Source organism: Pristiophorus japonicus, chromosome 5 (genome assembly GCF_044704955.1).
Source record: "Pristiophorus japonicus isolate sPriJap1 chromosome 5, sPriJap1.hap1, whole genome shotgun sequence".
In the NCBI taxonomy this organism is placed as follows: domain Eukaryota; kingdom Metazoa; phylum Chordata; class Chondrichthyes; family Pristiophoridae; genus Pristiophorus; species Pristiophorus japonicus.
Window position 1 is genome coordinate 39,991,337 of NC_091981.1, and position 19,583 is coordinate 40,010,919.

The 19,583-nt window shown below is 43.6% G+C and overlaps 1 protein-coding gene across 2 annotated transcripts in view; it reads right to left on the minus strand.

The window, feature by feature from the left end:
- The window catches only part of pik3r4 (phosphoinositide-3-kinase, regulatory subunit 4), a 110,152-nt gene that overhangs the window by 39,835 nt on the left and 50,734 nt on the right, over positions 1-19,583 (minus strand). For both annotated transcript variants that reach the window (XM_070880550.1, XM_070880549.1), the window contains exons 8-10: positions 16,293-16,496; positions 11,100-11,301; positions 7,353-7,546 (exon numbers count right to left, since the gene is read on the minus strand). In XM_070880550.1, the coding sequence (XP_070736651.1) occupies positions 7,353-7,546; positions 11,100-11,301; positions 16,293-16,496 (600 nt within the window). The remainder of the gene's footprint in view (positions 1-7,352; positions 7,547-11,099; positions 11,302-16,292; positions 16,497-19,583) is intronic.

Genomic DNA, 19,583 nt, shown 5'->3' on the forward strand with positions numbered 1-19,583 from the left:
TTTTAAAAAAGAACACTTCCTTCTCAGTCCATGCGCTGTTAATTTCACAATCCTTCAATCTGATTGGTTGTGGAGATACAGTTGCTTGCCCAGTTCACTCAGATCCCAGATGTCCTGCCTCCCTTGCTGCGATGTTATCAGTTCACACTTTCAGCAACTTGTCTCGCAAAAAATGTAAAAACCCACACATGAAAGGGCAAGTCTAACTTAATGGTCGATGCCGCTAGATTCACTCCTACAGCAAATTATGGCCCAATAAACCTAATTAGAAACATCTGTCTGAGAAACATAGGAATCACATGGTTATTAATAGAAATTTTTTAAATTCAAAATAGATATTTTTTTAAAAAGTCAATATAATTAAGTATGAATTTAGATTACTGGGCACAATTTTCTGTCGCAGGGCATCTAATGGTCTGCCGTTAGTTAGACTTGCCCCTGCACCCTTCAGCTCAAAAAAATGTTTGCAAAGTTGCTGAAAGTGTGTGCTGCTAACAGCGCAGCGAGCGAAACAAACATCTAGGACCTGAGGGAACAAGGTATTTACTTAACCAATGAGATTTAAGGATTGGGAAATAAACACAGGAAGGACTGAGAGGACGGTGAATTCAATGTGAAATCAGGTAGAGAAAGAGAAATAAAAAGAGAGAGGTAAAGGAAGATTGGATTGAGAGAGAGAGAGAGAGAGAGAGAGAGAGAGAGAGAGAAAAGTAAATTTTTAAAAATTGACGATTTTAAAATCAACAACAATTTACTACCTGAAGGAATGAGGGTCCACACTTGTAACAGTTAATTTTCAGTGCCAGAGCGGTTGATTGGCAGTCATTAACACATATCACATTATTAAATGGATACTTGCGTTGGTAATGACAAGACTTAACTTTGTGGTGAGTTTATTGGTCAATTTATGGACAAATACAGCAAGTTCCAAAAAAAAAACAGGGAGGCCAAATGCGAGATGCTGTTTCTGCACAGCTAACGTCGGAGCAGCACAAGACAGGTAGCAATGTTTGGATATTTGCATTTAACCGAGCATGTGCTCCAAGCCTGAAGTTGCTGTACCATTTACCCATAAGAAACAACAAGCACCATTTGCCTTGCTGTTATTTTGACAGCAAATTCTGTCCCAATAATTCTTCTATAAAAACTTCACCATGCTAGAAAAAAACAAGTCGGTTTGACTGCTGTCCTCTACAGTAACTGCAAGCATGAGCATATTCTCCTATTGACAAGATGAGGTTCATTAAGAAGTCTAACATTTTTCCTACCGTCACAATTAGCAGACTGTATGGATCACATATGTTTAAAACATTATGACAGTTCACAGAAAACAGTTGGTGAGTGAAAAAGTATTTTCCTGTGGTCAGGGTGTTGTCTATTTACTGCAGTACAGCAGCTGCTGCATAACCCAAGCAATAACTTCCAAAATGACATAAACTGAAATCTTTGCTCGTTTTACAAAGCAGATGTTTTAGTACATCTTTACAAAAGGATCTCCTCTTTTTTGCAAGGCTGAGAATTGGTTCGGTCTATCACCGTCAGCTATAGCCATGTGGTAGTACTCTCACCGGAGTCAGAGGGTCATGGATTCAAGCCTCACTCCAGAGACTTGAGCACAAAATCTAAGCTGACACTTCAGTGCAGCATCAGATATAATGTTAAAGAGACCCAGTCTGCCTGTTTCGGTGGATGCAAAAGATCCCATGGCACTATTCAAAGAAGAGCATGATAGTTCTGCTGTCCTGGCCAACATTTATCCCTCAACCAATAATACTAAAATAGATTAACTGGCCATATGTCTCATTGCTATTTCTAGAAACCTTGATGTACAGAAACATTTTAATCTTGAAGAGCACGTGGGTTTGTGTACAGGCAGGGGTGTTAAAACTAGTGAAACTCATAGCGCGTCAGGAAGCTGACTCCATCCCGCCGGCTCCCGCATTTCACTCCAGCTTGTTAGGCTGGCTGCGTGCAACACCCTGGGGAGAGGCGGGTTGTCAATTTCCATATGCTAGTCGCTCAATTATAACGATAGCGACAAACTGTTCACTTTGACTTCAGGTCCATGGGTTTCCTGGGCTTCCTGAAACTCGCCAGTGAAACCAAGGCAAGTACACAGCGGCAATTGAGAGGGCTGAAGTAATATCAGGCAAAGATGCCAATAAATACTCAGTACTCACAGCTGCTTTCTTCACAGTACTTTTGCCGAGGGGTTACTTTGTACAAGTTAGAGGTCACTTTCTACATTTGGAGGTTTGCTTCATTAGATCAGGATGGGTGCTGCTTATGCTGCCTGAGATTGGATCTCAGATGAGGACCAAGATGACAGGAAAAAAAAAAGAGTGACATCACAAGGAAGCAGGTAGGTGATTGTTTGGTGAGTATTAGTTTTTTTTAGCCTCTAAGCTAGGGAAGTGGGTTAAACTCAGAGCTAAGAAACTGTAACTTGCTATTACAGGTACTTTACTGAATTAGTAACTTAACTAGATAACCCAATTCATTAATAAAACTAAAATAATTGATTAAAAATAATAGATAATTAAATAAAGAAGTTTAGATAGACATGACAGGACAGGTGGTGTGCCGTAACTGCAGCATGTGGGAGTTTGTGGAAACCGATGAGTTCCCAAGCGATCACATCTGCGGTAAGTGTCTGCAGCTTGAGGAACTTCGGCTCAGAGTTGTTGAGCTGGAGTCTGAGATGCTGACATAGCGGAACATCAGGGAGAAGAGGGAGAGTTACCTGGACACTTTGTTCCAGGAGGCAGTCATACCCCTTAGATTTAGTACTTTAGAGTTTGTCAATGGTCAGGGACAGGAGGGTGTGACCACAAGTCAGGAAGGTATGAGGACACAGGATGTAGTGATGGCAGAGCCTCGGCCCTGGACTTTGACAACAGGTATGAGATACTTTTCTACCTGTTGGGATGAGAACAAGGACTGCAGGATGGATGAGCAAACTGGCTATGGCACCATGGTGCAGGAGACCATTTCAAGTGGGGAGGGGAAAAAAAAAAAAAAGTGAGTGAAAAGGAATGTGGTAGTGGTAGGGGACAGTATAGTCAGAGGGATAGATGCTGTGCCCTGCAGTTGCAACCGTGAGGTCCAACAGTTGTGATGCCTGCCTGGTGGCTGGAGAAGAACATGGGAGTGGGAAGGGGAGGATCCAGTTGTCGTGGTCCGTGTAGGAACCAACGACACAGGTAGGACTAGGAATAGGTTCTGCTGAGAGAGTTTAAGGAGCTAGGGTCAAAATCAAAATGCAGAACTTCACAGTTAATAATTTCTGGATTGTTACCCGAGCCACGCGCCAACTGGTATAGTGATAAGCAGATTAGAAAGTTAAATGCATGGCTCAAAGAGTGGTGTGGGAGGCAGGGGTTTAATTCATGGGGTACTTGCACCAGTACTGGGGATAGAGGGAGCTGCCCCATGGGGATGGGCCCCACTTAAACCAGACGGGAACCATTGTCCTGGCAAATAAAATAGCTAGGGTGGTAGAAAGGGTTTTAAACCAATGAAGGGGGTTGGGAGGATTCAGGAAAGGGTAAATTCAAAAGTAGTCAGAGAAATGTCAAGGGTGTAGAACAGAGTAGTGATCTGGGTAAAGATAAGCAGACTGGGTCAGGAAGGGACAGAAAGATTAATAAAGGTAATAAGGCATTAGTGACTAATCAAGGAAAAATAGAAAAAAGTTAAAGCCAAAAGGTACTGTATCTTAATGCATGAAGCAGTCACAACAAAATAGAATAGCACAGATAGAAATAAATGGGCTGGATTTAATAGCCATTACAGAGATGTGGTTGCAGAGTGATCAAGGTTGTGAACTAAATATTCCAGGATATTTGACTTTTAGAAGAGACAGGCAGAATGGAAAAGGGGAAGTGGTAGCCCTGATAAGAAAGGAGGGAATAAAAACAGTAGAGAGAAAAGATCTTGGCTCGGAAAAAAAAATGTAGAATCAGTTTGGGTGAAGCTAAAAAACAAGGAGCAGAAAAAAGAGTGCGAGTAGTCTATAGGCCTCCGAACAGTGGTTGTAGTGTTGGGCATAGTAGAAGTCAGGAAATTAGAGATGCATGTAACAAGGGTAATACAGTAATCATGGGAAACTTTAACTTTCATATAGACTGTGCAAACCAAATTTGCAGAAAAAGTTCATGGAATGCATTCAAGGTATTTTTCTAGATCAGTACGTCAAGGAACCTACGAGAAATTAGCTATTTTAGAGCTAGTACAGGTTGAACCTCCCTCCTTATCCGGCACCCTTGGGACCTGGCCTGTGCCGGATGAGAGATTTTGCCGAATGAGCGGAGGTCATCGGTGGGGAGGGGGAGTGGGAAGGGAGGTCGTCAGTGGCCTGAGTGGGCCCCGAAGAGTCGGCGGGCCCCGATGTGTCGGCGAGCCCAGAAGAGTCGGCAGTTCGATGGGCCCAGAAGAGTCGGCCTGATCCCCCGGAGGGAGCGCTGTGGGAGATGAGTGGCCGGCCGAAGGACTATGGCTGCAGAAGTTCCATCAGGGCGACGACGAGGAGGCAGCTGATCGAGGAGAAACATTATATTGGTGAGTAGGATTTTGACCGGCTGCGTTCTGCACATGTGCCACCCGGAAATGGTGTCAGATAAGGGAGTCCCGGATAAAAGAGGTTCAACCAGTACTGTGCAATGAGATGGGGTTAATTAACAAACTTGCAGTAAAGTAGCTTCTGGGGAGCAGTGATCATAATATGATAGAATTTTATGTTGAGTTTGAGAGTGATATAGTCAAGTCCGAAACTAGGGTTCTAAACCTGAACAAAGCAAACTATGTAGGTATGAGGGGCAAGTTGGCTAATGTGGGTTGGGAAACTAGATTAAAAGATATGACAGTAGAAAAGCAATGGCAAACATATAGAGAAATAATTCATAATTCGCAACGAATATACATTCCTTTCAGGATAAAAACACCATGGGAAAATGATCCAACCATGGCTAACAAGAGAAATTAAAGATAGTATTAGATTAAAGGAAAAGGCTTCTAGTAAACGCTTAAAAAAAATAGTAAGCCTGAGGATTGGGAAGATTTTAGAATTCAGCAAAGGAGGACCAAGAAATTGATAAAGAGAAAATGGAATACAAGAGTAAACGAGAGACATAAAAACAGACTGCAAAAGCTTCTATAGATATGTAAAAAGGAAAAGATTAGCTAAAGTAAACATGGGTCCCTTACAGACGGAGATGGGAGAAATTATAATAGGGAATAAGGGAATGACAGAGAAAATAAACCAATACTTTGTCTGTCTTCACGGAAGAAACGCAAAAACTTCCCGGAATAGTGGAGAACCAAGGGTCTAGTGAGAATGAGGAACTGAAAGAAGTGAGTATTAGTAAAAAAATAGTACTAGAAGAATTAATGGGACTTAAAAGCCGACAAATCCCCTAGACCTGATGGCTTACATCCTAGTGTTTAAAAAGCGGTGTCTATAGAGAGATAATGGATGCATTAGTTGTCATCTTCCAAAATTCCATAGCTTCTACAACTGATCCCGCAGATGGGAAGGTAGCAAATATAACTCCACTATTTAAGGAGGGAGAGAGAAAACAGGGAACTACAGACCAGTTAGCCTGACATCAGTCGTACGGAAAATGCCAGAATCTATTATTAAGGACATAGTAACAGGGCACTTAGAAAATAATTATAGAATTGGGCGGAGTGAACACAGATTTATAAAAGGGAAATCATGTTTGAGGAATCTGTTACAGTTTTTTGTGGTTGTAACTAGCAGAATAGATAAGGGGGAAAAATCAGTGGATATGGTGCATTGGTATTTTCAGAAGGCATTCACTAGGGTGCAATAGAAGAGGTTATTAAACAAAATTATGGCTCATGGGATTGGGGGTAATATACTTGCATGGATTGAGATTAACAGGCAGAAAACAGAGAGTAGGAATACAGAGGTCATTTTCAGGTTGGTAGGCTGTAACTATTGGGGTACTGCAAGGATCAGTGCTTGGGCCTCAGCAATTCACCATCAATATCAATGATTTGGATGAAGGGACCAAATGTAATACATCTAAGTTTGCTGATACAAAGTTAGGTGGGAATGTAACTTGTGAGGAGGATGCAAAGAGGCTTCAAGGGGATATAGACAGGCTAAGTGAGTGGGCAAGAACATGACAAGTGGAATACAATGTGGAGAAATGTGAAGTTATTCACTTTGGTAGGAAAAACAGTAAAGCAGAGTATTTTTTTTTAAATGGTGAGAAATTGGGAAATGTTAGTGTTCAGAGGGACCTGGGTATCCTTGTACACAAATCATTGAAAGTTAACATGCAGGTACAGCAAGCAATTAGGGAAACAAATGGTATGTTGGCCTTATTTGTTTGTAATTCCTCGCACTTCTCATGTTTTCACATCCTGGAAGCAAATGGTACATTAGCCTTTATTAGAAAAGGATTTGAGACGTCTTAGTACGGTGTACAGTTTTGGTCTCCTTACCAAAGGAAGGAAATACTTGCCATAGAGGGAGTGCAACAAAGGTTCACCAGACTGATTGCTGGGATGGGGGATTGTCCTATGAGGAGAGATTGAATAGTCTAGGCCTATATTTTCTCGAGTTTAGAAGAATGAGAGGTGATCTCATTGAAACGTACACATTTTTTTTTTTTTTTAAAACAGGGCTTGATAGGGTAGATGTTTCCCCTGGCCAGGGAGTCTAGAACCAAGAGTCACAGTCTCAGAATAAGGGCATGGCCATTTAGGACTGAGATGAGGGGAAATCTCTTTACTTAAAGGGTGGTGAATCTTTGGAATTCTCTACCCCAGAGGGCTGTGGAGGCTCAGTCGTTGAGTATATTCAAGATAGAGATGGATAGATTTTTGGAAACTAAGGGAATCAAGAGATATGGGGATAGTGCAGGAAAGTGTTGAGGTAGCAGATTAGCCATGATCTTACTGAATGGCGGAGCAGGCCCGAGGGGCCGAATGGCTTACTCCTGCTCCCATTTCTTATGTTCTTATGGCCAGCAACAGCACCAGCAGCAGTCTGTTGCTCACAGACCTGTAGGATGTCGTGTCAGTTAATGGCAGCCTCCTAGAAGAAGATTTTCTGCCTTCTGGAACTGGTGGCCATACAGTGGCTGTCAAAGTCATCACTACCATCAATATTTTTGCCTCAGGATCCTTCCAAGGCTCTCTTGATGACTCCCAGTCAGCTGCTCAGAAATGCAAAGACAGGCGACTGATGGGCTGTTTGCCAGAGCCAGCAATTACAATACCCAATGCCCTCATTAAATGAAAACTCAGTGCCCTACAAAGCACCAACAGAAAACAAGAATGAGAAAAATTAATTTAGGCGTAATGATTTATCTACTAACCTGTTGCAAGGCTGGGTTGGTGGCAATCATTATTCCAGGGGAAGACTCTGATCGGAGATTTTTCCCAGTGGCATTTTCTTGGTCCCCAGGGGCTGCAAGGACTTTAGGTTGAACAATATTTGAAGGCTCAAGAGAGCCAAACATACTCTTCCATTCTTCATTCAAATTTGAGTCTTGTTTCATATGTCTTCTTGCTGAAAATGGATACCAAAAGAGAAGATAGAGTTCAGTTATGTAATTATTTTCTGAAATCTAGTCAACTAATGACAAGTTATGAAAATTCTGGACTTCAAATTGATAGTTCTAAAAAGGCTGACAGCTTATCAGGACTTTATCCAGAATTTTTGATTTTCTCCACCTACTCAGTTTAATAACAATTTGATGTATTCCAATTTAGGAGCTTCGGATTGTAAAAAGTCTGTAAGACATAACTTGGACTGAACTTGAACCAAATTATTTTACTATGAGGTCAGTCTGCTTCCGTCAAACATATATTCTGGCAGAAATGATCATGTTAACATATTTAACAAAATCCAACAGATATTGCTAAAGTCCAGCCATTACAAAATCTAAAATTCAAAAATAATTTATTTTTTTAAATAGTTATTTGTTAAAGGTTATCAGGATAACTCCTTCAGAAAGGCAGAGACTTGTTTGAAAATATCAATATATTTGCTCAATTTACTATTTCACAGTCCTTTCCTGAAATTCAATGCACATAATAATTGTATGTTGGGAGCTCATCCCTATACCCAGGTATAGAGGTTCTAATTGTTTTAAAAACACCAAATCAGTCTAGAAATGCAAAGGTTCTGCTGAAGCCAAATTCCAAAAGATAAACTTAGTTAATGCTAAGCCACAATTATTCAATACATAATTACAAAGAAATCTATTTCAGTGTTATATGTCTACCTTGCATAGTAGTTTTTCCTTTATGTCCAATGTACTCAAAAACAAATGTGTATTGATGTTTCAATTTCAAAGCATCATTGCTTTAAGCAAGAAATAAATTGTGCCAATGACTCTGAGTGATGTAGTGCAATGGCTCACAAGTAATGCACAGTCTTATGAACTAGGCTCTCCCTGCACAAGTGTCTAAGTATTGCAAAATCATGTGTACTTATTGTACAATCCCTACTCATAGATCAACTGTGTTCATTGGGTATTAACATATGTAAATGTTTTAAAAGGATGGATGAAAATGTAAGAAAGGGTTTGGAGTGGCATTTTATACCAACATCACTTTTAGAAAACCATTATTATCCACAAAGTGGTGACAGAACACAAACTTTAGTGCCAACCATCATTCACATTTTCAGCAGGTAGAATGTGAAATATATTTCCAAGCCCCAGTCTTGCCCAGATTTTGCAGTCAGCAGTGAACGAATGATGCTCGCTGTTCACTACGCTTACACCTTCCCACAGACATTTTGTGGGCTTTTGTGTGGCAATTTATAGTCATTAGAGATCCATTTCAGCACAGCACCCTCTACAGGGATCTGGGACCTGTGCGAGCATAGCTCTTCAATCAGATTGAAGAATCCTTACTGAGACAGTCTAAATTGAATATTTAATTCAATGTAAAATCATGTACAGAAAGTGAAATAAAGGGAGGGAAATAAAAATGGGATTGAGGGAGACATACAAAGAAAAAAGAAAAAAAAAACATTTTTTTTTTTAAATCCCCAACAATAATTAACATCTGAAGGAATGAGACTCCACACTTGTAAAAGTTAATTTTCAGTGCCAAAGAGTTTGTTTGACAATAATTAAGTCTTACTTTACTCACACTTGAATGAACAAGCCCTAACTATTCCCGGCATATTTAGTGAGTATCCAGTGGGTAAGTACTGCAATTTCACACTCTTCTGTGTTTTAATGCATGATGAGATAGCATAGCTTGTAGAGGAGCAGGGCAACTTGGACAGCAACTTCCTGATTTCCGTGTATAATTATGCATGCGCGGACACGGGATGTTGCTGTCCGCTTTCTCTTTAATAACGGTGAGCGCCGACAGCCTCGCCGTTATTTTTAACGCAAAATCTGGGCCTGTAACTTTTTGATCAAAGCACTAGGAGAAACTTGATGATCACTTTAACTGTTATTTTATACTATTACAAGGAAAAAGAAAGCTACCATGGTATTGTCTACATCAGGAGTCCTCAATCAGGGGTCCTCCGTAAATAGCCTCTAGGATTTAAAAAAAATTAAAAGAAAATTACACCACTGTTTAAAGTTGGAATTGAGCTGAGCAAACGGGCGGCTCCGGGCCCGACTCGGACCTCTGTTTCCCCCTCCCAAACGTCCGTGCAATGACTGTGGCAGCTGTGGCTGAGCCCAGGCCTCCGCTTGCTGAGAAGGGAGAGCGCGTTGATCCCCCAGCTCGAACTTTCCATCCTCCACTCACCATGTCCCGCTATATATTTCATCCCCCCCCACACTTGTCCTAACGTCACGCTTCATGGGTTGTTGTTCCCCCCTCCTCTGGGTTAATTGGGGCAGTTGCTCTTCTACTTTCACCCCTCACTGCCATACGTCATCAGTGGCAACTGTACCCATTCAGTTCAAGTATTCTGCGGTTATTGTAATCAGCCAATGGCGGCTCAGCGCACGCATACACACAAACGTTGGTTCCGTTTCAGATATGTCTTTTTTGTCCTCTTGGACAAAATCGCGCGGTCCCGATTGTCAATCATCTAAAAGGGGCAAGGAAATATGCAGCAGCTGCAAGGAGGAAAGGAGCTGCTGGGGTCAAACAGTGAGTTGCTGTCTTCGTGGAGGGAGAAGAGTGGAATAAATGGAATATGTCAATACTAGGAAACTATCAGGATTACCCCACCACCTCCCCCCCCCTGCCCCGGCGCCATTTTCTCTCCTGGTATCTTCAAAGTGTTAATTCACACTGTAGTATAGTTACAAGGGTGCTGGTTGCCCTTTGGTGTCTAACCTCATTCATTCTTCACCTGCTAGCCTATACCTTGAGTGTTAGCAGTCTTGCTCTACCAAGGAGGGCATCACAGGCAGACCTGATTATTTGCACCCAATATTGGCTTTCAGTTAGGATTTCAACTTTCCATGATTGTCCTGAAGTCGCCTGGAATAAAACATTAATCTGAACACTGCTGCGAGAAAATTGGGAGAAAAAAAAACAGACCTTCAAAAACTTATTTTCATTTTCATTGTACACTTTTGTCTATAGTTATAAAAATATTGGAGATACAGAAAAAAAGGCTGTTTGACTGACAATTAAGCAGAGAACTGGGACCGGCTGATGTGCTGGGAACAGTCAGTGAGGGAGTTGGGGATTGCGGGGAAAAGAGGGAGACTGGGGGGGGGGGGGGGGGGAATGAGTGTGGGGACCAGTATTTTCTGCAGTACCCAGGATAACAGCAGCAACAGTAATATGGTGAGTGGGAGGGGGCGCTCCAAAAATGTTTTAAACAGAAAAAATACTTGTGTTGGGTTACAGGGGGGGGGGGGTCCATGGAATTTTTATAACACGAGAGAAGGGCCTGCAAAGCAAAAATCCCTGGTCTACATGATTATGCACCAAAAAAAATTGGACCTGCATCAGTATGATTACCAGTACAAAGGCTTAAAATGTACCTACTTTTTCCCTACTTCTGCACCAAAAAGTTGCACCCATTTTCAATTTTCCAGCAGCAGGGCATTTTTCTATTATATACATTCCATATTTGCATAATTCTGTTGCTCCCAATTATAACCAAACAAGAAAAAGAGGACTACCTCGTTTATCATCATTTTCTTGTTTTGTCTTGACAAGCTCAATGTGTCTTCCAGGGATTCCTAGAACAGCCAATTCAATCACACCGCTCGGACTGCTGTCATTCAGGTGGCTTTGGTCCACCACATTGGCCTTAGCTTTGTTTGACTTTAGCATGAAATCCTTCAGAGCTAATAGCTTGTCTTCATCTGCTTCAGTCATCCCCTACATTAAAACAATGAGCCACATGACAAATCACTGTACAGAAACAGCTGGAAGTTCAGAGATAGCCTTCAGGTGCAGCAGGGTTAAGGGAATAACTGGACCAGGAAAAGTGGATATAATTCAATCTCCATTTTAATGCCATATATTCTGTCCTTATTTTATATAAGTGTGATTTTATGTTATTTATTAACAAAACTTACAGCAATTTGGGAAGCAGAGTTGCTTGCAGTTTCTCTGTAGCACAGGCTATGGAGCAGATGCACTACAGTGCCACCATTGGTGGGAGGTTGTAATTACAGTGTGACATGATAACCCAGATAGTTTCCATTATTAATGTGGACACAGGGATTTGTAATGGGAAAAGTTGGCAGGAAAATGCATGCAGTTGAACAATTTCTATTATAGATATAACATAAAGTTCTTAATGTTTTGGCTGCTGCAAGAGTTAATTAAAACTATAGTACAAAGTAAAAAATGTGCTAACCTATTCTGATGCTGTTGATACTAGAGTTTTCTGTGGGCCAGAAACAGTAATAAATAAATCCATATAGCTAAAAAAGAAAATTGCATATAGTGGTAACATAGCAATGTTCTGGGAATCAGAAGACCATTGGCCTACCCTTCAAATACATGACATTAGCTTCCTTACTGTGATTCTGGAACTAATAGCCTTGTATCCCCTTTCCTTTAAATGAATGTATCCAGTTCATACTTTTCTGTTCCATGCGAACAGTTAATTTTATCTGATTAACTGTCTGGTGAGAAGCTGTTTAAAATTTTAGGTTGATAAACTATTGTAAACCCTGTCAAATATCTGCATTCTGATAGGCAACTGACAGTTTTTTAAAAAAGTTTTGGGTCTTTGGTTATTAACCATATTCAGACAAAATAATTGCTAGAACAAAACAAAGTCGTCAATCAAACCAATCTTTTTTACAAATAAGATATTTTTAAAAAATGACTGAAGAAATCATGTATGTTTGGATTTAAATTATTTCTCTCCAGATCGGTTTGAAAGCTTATTCTAATTTTTGACTGAAAGAGGTATTATCAATTTGCTATTGAAAGAAGACTACATTTTATATCTAGATTGTGTAAAAATTATAAAGAGCACTATTTTTCAGAGGGGGAAGCATATGCAAGTTTTAATGATTCTCAGGATATCTGCAATATGAGCAACTTATCTGATCTTCACAGAATTATTATACATATACACGTCCATAACCTAGCACAGGCCTGCCATGCACTAGACATCATAATTTGTTATCGATGCAAAACAATCTTTAGAAACATAAAGAAATCCCAATACTGACAAGGTAAAAATTCACAAACACTTCCATCCAATCTGCCAAGCTGCCTTACCAAACAATTAAACTCAGACTGACCCGACGTTGTTTTACTTAACCACTAGACCTTGTGGTCTTAAAAGCACACAGTCCCACCTTAGCAGAAAAATAACACATTGGGCTAGAAATTTGGAAAATAGCGCTATGATCGTATTTTGGGCGGTATTTGAGGATTTAGATTTCTTTTTACCGTCGGAATACCACTATGACGGAAGGCCGCAAAATTCGCTAAACGGTGACCGGCGGTAGTAGTAAAATCCAGTCTTACACGACGGAATTTGTGCGCCGAATTCAGCAAGCTGAAGAAAACTGACCTTCTGCGCATGTGCAATTTTTTTTTCCTCGACAAATTAATTTTTCCGATTTCCCCCCCCTCCGCGATTCTGGTCAGGGGTTGGGATGCGCCTGCACGTGCGCAGTACACCCAGCTCTCAGACATTTTTCAGACACAGACAACATGCAGCATGTTGAAAATTTAGTTTTGATACCGATGAGGCTCTTATCGCAGCCATTAAGAGTAGATGGGGGGAGTTTAACAGGAGGGGTCGAGGTATCCCTCCCCGTTGTAAGAAGATTTTGGAATGCTGTTGCTGAGGTGTCCTCAGCGGATGATATTCCTAGGGACTACCAGCAATGTCGGAAGAGGTGGAATGACCATTGCAGGGTGGTGAGAGTAAGTAATATTTTTATTCATGCACTCGTTGATTACTTAAATTGTAAATCTGATACATGTTGTTGTAGGTAGGCTTAGTGTTGCACCTTATTTGCCATGAATGATCGTTACACATTATTAAGACTGCTTTTTGACATCTTAAGATGTTTCTGCAGGTCGATGTCTTCCTCATGAACCACGTGGAATTACCAGGGCTATTAAACAGACAGCTGTAATAAATGCACACAGTATAGTACAAGTGCTTTGATGGCTATGTGTGTGGGCCACAAGAGCAGAGGGCACTCTGGTAACCATTTCTATTTTCATTTTTGCAGGAAAAGCCGTCACACAATCGGCGCGAGCAGCAATGGACAGGCGGTGGTCCACCCAATACACATCCTTTGACAGACTTGGAGGAAAGCGTGACAGGCTTAAATCGGTGCTCACGGGAGATCAACTACCCATGCGGGTGCTGAGCCCATGGTTGGAACTAAGGGCAAGTCCTGCAAAAACCCTGGGCTGGGTTGGGGTCATGTCATGTAATGTCTGTGGACTCAGATTCGGGTAATGTGATGTGGTATCTGTGAACTCGGGTTCGGGTAATGTGATGGTGTCTCTCGATGACATATAATGCAGTAGTCGTGGTCCTTCAAATAAGCCTGCACTATGTGACCTTACTCAAGTCGCTCTGCCCCCTACCCTACAGCTAACCACTTATCTGTTGTTTTCTATTTTGCAGATGAGGATTCTGAGGCGCCACAGTGTCCGATGCAAGCCTCCACCTCAGCCCATCGTGTGTGGGTCAAAGACAAAGATGAGGGGCGTGCTAAGGACCCTCCACAGGAGGAACAACATCCTCAAGATGTTGCTGGGGGGGGGGGGGGGGGGAGGAAACAGTGGGGGTGGAGGGGGCAATGTAGTCAGCAAGTATTTTAGCTGTGGCCACAAGTTTCTCAGAGGAAGCCACTTTTACAGGCTTTGTCCCATCCAAGGAAGTGGGTCCAAGTCGTGTGCAGCAATGCACATCCAGGGTAGAACCCCGTATGCCGTCTCTGCAGAGGTTACGTCGGCAAAGCCGGTCTGCTGCAAGACAGACAGACGTACACCTGGACATGGTCGGACTGTCAAGGGAGAGCATCAAACTCGTTAGCGAGCTCCTCCAGGCCCCGGGTGGCATTTCCGGCAATATCGCCGCACAATCTGTGATTTGGGAGAACACCAAGGCTGTCTCTGATGGCAATTGATGGCCTCGACATTTGGCACTGCAGTCCCCAGTGTCATACCACCCAGACCGACAGCATCTGTGAGTGGGGAGGCTGAACAAGAGCCTTCCAACTCAGAAGCCGGGCCTTCCATACCCCAAGCTTCTCCAAGGGTGAAATGGCATCTCCATTGTAACAACACCTCCTCCTCATCCTCCTCTGCCGCCTCCGCCGGTCCTCCTCCTCAGGTGGTCCTGCAGTCCCCAGTGGCAATTCTTGTCCCCTCATGCTAAGTGTGTAGCATGCAGCACACCACAACGAACTCAGCGACCTGCTCAGCAGAATATTACAGGCTCCCTCCAGAATGGTCCAGGCATCAGAAGCGCTGCTTCAGCACTCCAATTGTCTTTTCGACTATATTGTGTATGGTTATATGGCTGTTATTGTAGCAATGCTCGGCTTCTGTCTTTGAGGGTTCCGGAGAGGTGTCATGAACCAGGTGGAGAAGCCGTAACTTTTCTCTCCCAGCATCCAGCTCTGGCCTTGTGGCTGACGCTCAAACAGGTCAGAGACAGTGGTCTCACACAAGATAAAAGTATCATGCATACTCCCTGGAAACTGGACAATGACTGCCATGATGCGTTGTGTATGGTCACAGATGATCTGTACGTTCAGCAAGTGGAATCCCTTTCGGTTTTGGAAAACCTCTGGCTCTTTTAAAGATGTGTGTAAAGTCAATGGCACCCTGAATCTTGGGGAAGCCAGCAATTTGTGAAAAACCACAGCCCTCTCATTCTGTGCTTCCCTGGTCATTGGGAACATTATAAAGTCTATCCTGCACATGTACAGTGCAGTAGTCACCTGGTGAATGCAGCTATGTGTAGCGAACTGGGAGATGCAGCATATGTCCTGTGCTGATGCATGAAAGGAGCAGGAGGCATAGAAGGCAAGTGCCGCAGTCACCTTCACCTCGAAGGGCAGTGCAGTCCTGTTCCCGCTGGTAGGATGTAGGTTTGCCTTTATGAGCTGCCATATCTCTGCGACTACTACTTTTTGAAAGCGCAGCCTTAGAACACACTGTGCCTCAGACACCTGCAGCTATGAGCGCTGTTCCCTGTAAATTCGTGGGAGATCCCCATACATCTGTGAGCCCTTTGATTACGCTCATAATGCTCTTGAATAAGTCTTCCTCCAGTTTTATGCTGCATAGAAAAAAGCAGCCACAGCATTATTGACAGAGATATTATAGTCCCCATTTTTTAAAAATGTCCTCCAATATGCTCAAATAGCTTTAAAAACAAACTATGAACTCATATAAAGCTCACGGTGTAAAACGCAGCCTTCTCTTAAAATCCTTTTATGCACTGAACTTCTGCTCCGTTTTTCAAAATGGCATCGTTAGCGCTGTGCAAGCAGGTAAGACTTGCGTTTTCACGGCTTTTTTTTGGTGGGCGGTAAAAATGGTGGTATCGATAGCAGGGCATTGCACGCCGATTTAAGTCATAAAATGGTGAAAAAAAAGGGAGGCGGTATTTATTTCTTACCACCAGTGCATAACCGCTGGCGAATTTTCCGCCGCAGCACTAAATTTTGCGCACCACGTTTACCTCCCATGTTAACCTTCACATGTTACAGCAGTAAACATGTGAAAACCTGCCAAATTTCTAGCCCTTTGTGCCTTACATAGTATAATATTCTTGTCCTCAGTACATCTTCAAACAGTGAATAATGCAATGGGAGATTCTCTAGATTTTAATTTTTCTAAACACACATAACATCGTTAAGTATTACCTGAGAAAGCAGTTTCTTTAACAGCTGGGCAATGATTGGATCCTCTGGGAACGGGCATTCCAGCTTGAGACCATTGCGGATTTTCTGCCGCAAGTGCAAGTGCCTATAAAGGCTCATTATGTCCTTCGATCGTAACACATAATCAAATATGGAACGGTTGACAGGCTCTTTGAGGACACTCAGCAACACAATTTCCTTGTCTATCTGTAAAAATTCCAAAAACAAGCTGCTTGAAATGCACATACAACTGAACAAAATATCTTTTTGTGCTAAGCTAGGAATTTGCATTCGTTTTTTTCCTGCCTTAAATCATGTCACTAAACAGCCTAAAAGATAGTGTTTATTGATGTTCTGTTCCCAAGCCTAATCCAATGTTAGGCCCGAAGAAGCAATTGATGTTAACAATCAATCGGTATTTTCTACTTTCCTGACAGTCTGGTTAAGTTCTGAAACTGGCTTTGTGAGAAAATTACAGGTACATAAATCCCAATGCCCTATCTGCATTCTTTTTAATGTACTATATGTTATGGTCATATTGCAATAAAAAAACTTAGTCGCAAAAACATTCATTAGTCTAGTTATGTCACTTGCATGGATATTACTTAATATTAATCCTGATAAAGAATTAAAACTACATGATTTCATATGGTTTGCAGCAAGTTGAAGCATTAAGCAATTGTGTGGTTAAGTTGTCATGAAGCATAACAAATTCACTATCAGAAGTGAATACACTTTCACTTGCCACCAAATTCACTTAAATATAAAATACAATTCAATTGACTTTCCAATTAATAGGCCCAAATTTGGCCCTTCGGTTTTTTTCAGCGCACTTACCTGAGGTGCGCCGACTTTCTGCTCCAAAAATGTAGATCTGTATTCTCCCTGCTCTGTGGTCTCTCGCATGGCTTGGCACGGCGTGGTCTGTCCATTAGGGGGCAGAGCTGGGGCCCTACACGAAAAACAGTGCCGGCAACTCAACACATGCGCACTAGAGGTTGCGTGCATGCGCAGTAGCTCCTGCCCCCAGCCGGAGGTTCCTCGGAGAAGTCCCGTCCTCGGAGAAGTGAAGTGAAGTCCTTCGAAGATAGAGTCGGTGCGTTGTCCCGCCCCTAGCCCTGGCCGAAGGGTTTGCCAGTGCGTTTGAGCTGGTGCGTTCTCCCGCCCCTATCCCCAGCCGAGTGGCCTCCTGCATCGGTAGGCCCGGCCCGCTGACTTCCCTGGCCAGGTAGGACTTGAGTTTTATTTTTTATTTATTGATGGTTGTGCTTTGCTGGGTGGGGGCGGGGAGGAGGAGAGTTTTGATATGAAGGTAGGACTTAAGTTTTATTTATTTAAAAAAATAATTATTATTGATGGTCTTTATGCTCTTGAATGTTGTTGTGAAGGTGTTTAGTGCTTTGCAAGGTCCTTTGTACTTCTCTTCACCCCCTCCCCCCATCTCTGGCTACCTGCGCTGATTTATTAACTCTCTGCAAGGGTTTTCTGTGCGGCCACAAACACTGGCCTTAGTTTGGAGCAACTATTAGCTGTCCAAATTGGCCAAAACGGGCGTGGGTGGCTGGTAACGCCCCCTTTTGGGAAAAAAAAACTTTTAAAAATCCTAACTAACTCACTTACACTGGCGCAAATTAAATGTGCAGAATGGAGATTTTTTAAGATAGTCAAGAAAAAAAACAAGCAGCACCAAAAAAAAAATCAACTCCTGGGCAAATTGGGCGAGAGAGAGAGAGAGAGAGAGAATAGATAGCTAGATAGATAGAATATATGTATATATATATATATATATATATATATAAATATAAGAGACGGAGAGAGAGACGGAGAGAGGGGGAGAGAGAGAGAGAGAGAGAGAGAGAGAGAGAGACAGAGAGGGGGAGAGAGAGAGAGAGAGAGAGACAGACAGAGAGGGGGAGAGAGAGAGAGACAGAGAGGGGGAGAGAGAGAGAGACAGAGACAGAGAGGGGGAGAGAGAGAGAGAGAGACAGAGAGGGGGAGAGAGAGACAGAGAGGGGGAGAGAGAGAGAGAGAGAGAGAGAGACAGAGAGGGGGAGAGAGAGAGAGAGAGAGACAGAGAGGGGGAGAGAGAGAGAGAGAGAGACAGAGAGGGGGAGAGAGAGAGAGAGAGAGACAGAGAGGGGGAGAGAGATCTAGAGAGAGAGAGAGAGAGAGAGAGAGAGGGGGAGAGAGAGAGAGAGAGAGAGGGGAGAGGAGAGAGAGAAGAGACAGAGAGGGGAGAGAGAGACAGAGAGGGGAAGAGAGAGACAGAGAGGGGAAGAGGAGCAAGAGGAGAGAGAGACAGAGAGGGGGAAGAGGAGACAGAGAGGGGGAGAGAGACAGAGAGGGGGAGAGGGAGACAGAGAGGGGGAAGAGGGAGACAGAGAGGGGGAGGAGGAGACAGAGAGGGGGAGGAGAGAGACAGAGAGGGGGAGGAGAGAGACAGAGAGGGGGAGGAGAGAGACAGAGAGGGGGAGGAGAGAGACAGAGAGGGGGAGGAGAGAGACAGAGAGGGGGAGGAGAGAGACAGAGAGGGGGAGGGAGAGAGACAGAGAGGGGGAGGAGAGAGACAGAGAGGGGGAGGAGAGAGACAGAGAGGGGGAGGAGAGAGACAGAGAGGGGGAGGAGAGAGACAGAGAGGGGGAGGAGAGAGACAGAGAGGGGGAGGAGAGAGACAGAGAGGGGGAGGAGAGAGACAGAGAGGGGGAGGAGAGAGACAGAGAGGGGGAGGAGAGAGACAGAGAGGGGAGGAGAGAGACAGAGAGGGGGAGGAGAGAGACAGAGAGGGGGAGGAGAGACAGAGAGGGGGAGGAGAGAGACAGAGAGGGGGAGGGAGAAGACAGAGAGGGGGAAGAGAGACAGAGAGGGGGAGGAGAGAGACAGAGAGGGGGAGGAGGAGAGACAGAGAGGGGAGGAGGGAGACAGAGAGGGGGAGGAGGGAGACAGAGAGGGGGAGGAGGGAGACAGAGAGGGGGAGGAGGGAGACAGAGAGGGGAGGAGGGAGACAGAGAGGGGGAGGAGGGAGACAGAGAGGGGGAGGAGGAGACAGAGAGGGGGAGGAGGGAGACAGAGAGGGGGAGGAGGGAGACAGAGAGGGGAGGAGGGAGACAGAGAGGGGGAGGAGGGAGACAGAGAGGGGGAGGAGGGAGACAGAGAGGGGGAGGAGGGAGACAGAGAGGGGGAGGAGGGAGACAGAGAGGGGGAGGAGGGAGACAGAGGGGGGGAGGAGGAGGACAGAGAGGGGGAGAGACAGAGAGGGGGTAGGAGGGAGACAGAGAGGGGGAGGAGGGAGACAGA